Raw genomic sequence first — 2,775 nt, 5'->3', positions numbered from 1 at the left:
TTTGCCAGTCTCTTCACCTAAACCTTCGGCTGGTCTGCATCATCCTCGGGTTTTACTTTCTCAGCTGAGCTCTGTCACCTACCTGATTCTCTGCTGCCTCCGCATTGTCCTCGCTTAGAAGCTCAACAGGCAGTATTTGGTCAGTAGCCGTCTAAATGGTTACTGACACAGACGGTGTATTGATAGCATTCACTTCCAAGAAGTGGCTGCCACCTAAGCCCAATGGTCAAGGTAGAATGTCAGTGACAAGTCCATGACTGACATGGCCAGCACATCTGCAATTGCCATAGCGTCATTGCCTGACATCCCTCACAGTCCTAGGCTTGCCACCCAGACACACTGTGTGCTTAGAAACGACGCTGGTAACCTGACCTCAAGTCTAGGTTTTGTGCAAGATGATTGGATGATTGGTATGGATTCACCCATACTTTATCAACCACCCTAAAACAACTCTCTTCAGATGACTTGCTGTTGATATCAAACACAAACAAATATATCACATGTATCGAACTGATATCCTGCAATTTTATTGCTATCCCAGTACACATCAATCGCACATCTGCATAACCCTGCATAGCAGGGTACAGCCTGTAGTATGAGACGATGTGCCCTGCTATGCAAGCTTATGCAGGTGTGCGATTAATGTAAACTTCGATTGCTATAAAGTCGCAGGATGACGAAACTGAATCCTGTATGTACTGCACAGGAGCGTTGTTCTGCGCGGTCGTGTGCTAAGGTGCAACACCTCTACACCATACACATGACATTGGTCGAAACCAGGCATTAGCAAAGATTATATGACTTCGCCCTTGTCCCTATCAAAATCTACTAAGAGAACGCTGTAAATCTCAGCCTTGAAAGTTACATTTGAACAATCTAATACTAGTAACTAATAGGTGAGAGCTTAACTTGACCTAAATAAACTACTGTTGCTATCACTATGATTATCTTATACACTGGAACACTTGTAAGTGAGACAATGAAATTTACTACCCAACACTTCCAACTATTAAGGCAACAAGAAATGTAATATGTGAATTCTAATATATCCAATCTCCCCTGGTGTATCTCATGTTGTATCTCTTGTTATACCCCCTGTAGTATTCCCTGTTGTATCCAATGTAGTATACCCTAATGTATCTACTGTTGTATCTCCTGATGTATCCCCTGTTGTATCCTCTAATATATCCCCTAATGTATCCCTTGATGTATCTCCTGATGTACCCCCTAATGTATTCCCTGTTGTATCCCCTGATAAGTGCCCTAATGTATTCCCTGATGTATTTACTGATGTATTCTCTGACGTATCCCCTGATTTATCTCCTGATGTACCCCCTGATGTATCTCCTGTTGTATTCCCTGATGTATCCCCTGTTGTATGCCCTAACGTATCTCCTGTTGTATCCCCTGATGTATGGCCTGATGTATCTCCTGACGTATCTCCAGATGTACCCCGTGTTGTATCTCCTGATGTATCTCCTGATGTACCCCCTAATGTATCCCCTGTTGTATCAACTGATGTATCTCTTAATGTATCCTCTAATGTACCACCCGTTGTATCTCCTGATGTACCCCCTGATGTCTCTCCTAATGTAACCCCTGTTGCATCTTCTGATGTATCTCCTGATGTATTCCATGTTGTATCCCCTGATGTATCCCCTGTTGTATCCCCTGCTGTATCCTCTGTTGTATCCCCTGATGTATTCCCTGTTGTATAACCTGATGTATCCCTAGTATTATACCCTAATGTATCCCCTGTTGTATCTCCTGATGTATTCCCTGAAGTATCTCCTGTCCTATCACCTGATGTACCCCCTGTTGTATCTCCTGATGTATCTCCTCATGTACCCCCTTATGTATCCCCTGTTGTATTCCCTGATGTATCTCCTGTTGTATCCCCTGGTGTATCTCTTGATGTATCCCCTGTTGTATGCCCTGAGGTATCCCCTGTTGTATTCCTGATGTATTCCCTGACGTATCTCCTGATGTATCTCCTGATGTACCCCCTGTTATATCTCCTGACGTATCTCCTGATGTACCCCTCAATGTATCCCCTTTTGTATTCCCTAATGTATCCCATGTTGTACCCCCTGGTGTATCCCCTGTTGTATCCCTGATGTATCCCCTGTTGTATGCCCTAATGTATCCCCTATTGTATCCCTGATGTATTCTCTGGCGTATCTCCTGATGTATCTCCTGATGTACTCCCTGTTGTATATCTTGATGTATCCCCTGATGTATCTCCTGATGTTCCCCTTGATGTATCTCCTAATGTATTCCCTGATGTAACCCCTAATGTATTACCTGTTGTATCCACTGATGTATCTCCTAATGTATCCCATGATGTATCCCCTAATGTATTACCTGTTGTATCCACTGATGTATCCCCTGTTGCACCCATTGATGTATCCCCTAATGTACCCCCTGATGTATCACCCTAATATATCTCATAATGTATCCTCTCATGTACACACATACACTCACTGCTGCTTTGGTCCATGTTCAATACTAACCAAATACACTGTACATCTATCCGAGTGCCAGCTAGTAACTGAAGTCACCTATTATAGTTATTCCCCATTATTGCTATGAATGTGTTATCCGGCCTTCTTCATTGACAATGGCAGATCATAACTACTTTGTGTCATTGTTTACTGCATTGTGTTATGAGTTACAGCACATACCACTATCATAAATCAACTGTCCCTTAATCTAGTGGAATGTGGCTTTTAATTAGTTTAGACACTAACAGATTATTTCAATTTGTACATAGGC

The 2,775-nt window shown here is 42.7% G+C and overlaps 1 protein-coding gene across 1 annotated transcript; it reads left to right on the top strand.

The window, feature by feature from the left end:
• Positions 1 to 262: 262 nt before the first annotated feature.
• On the top strand, positions 263 to 1,718 carry LOC137404968 (circumsporozoite protein-like). The gene is made up of 2 exons (XM_068091196.1): positions 263 to 410; positions 1,102 to 1,718. The coding sequence occupies exons 1-2, from the start codon at positions 263 to 265 to the stop codon at positions 1,716 to 1,718; spliced, it is 765 nt and encodes a 254-aa protein (XP_067947297.1).
• Positions 1,719 to 2,775: the final 1,057 nt, after the last annotated feature.

Source organism: Watersipora subatra, chromosome 9 (genome assembly GCF_963576615.1).
Source record: "Watersipora subatra chromosome 9, tzWatSuba1.1, whole genome shotgun sequence".
NCBI classification, from domain to species: Eukaryota; Metazoa; Bryozoa; class Gymnolaemata; order Cheilostomatida; family Watersiporidae; genus Watersipora; species Watersipora subatra.
The sequence above is the reverse complement of the archived record's forward strand: the minus strand, read 5'-3'. Positions and strand labels throughout refer to the sequence as shown.

Coding starts and splice junctions, on each gene's coding strand:
- LOC137404968 (XM_068091196.1), top strand. CDS start 263: ATGGCCAGCACATCTGCAATTGCCATAGCGTCATTGCCTGACATCCCT. Junction 411..1,101: donor GCAAGATGATTGGATGATTG/GTATGGATTCAC, acceptor TACCCCCTGTAG/TATTCCCTGTTGTATCCAAT.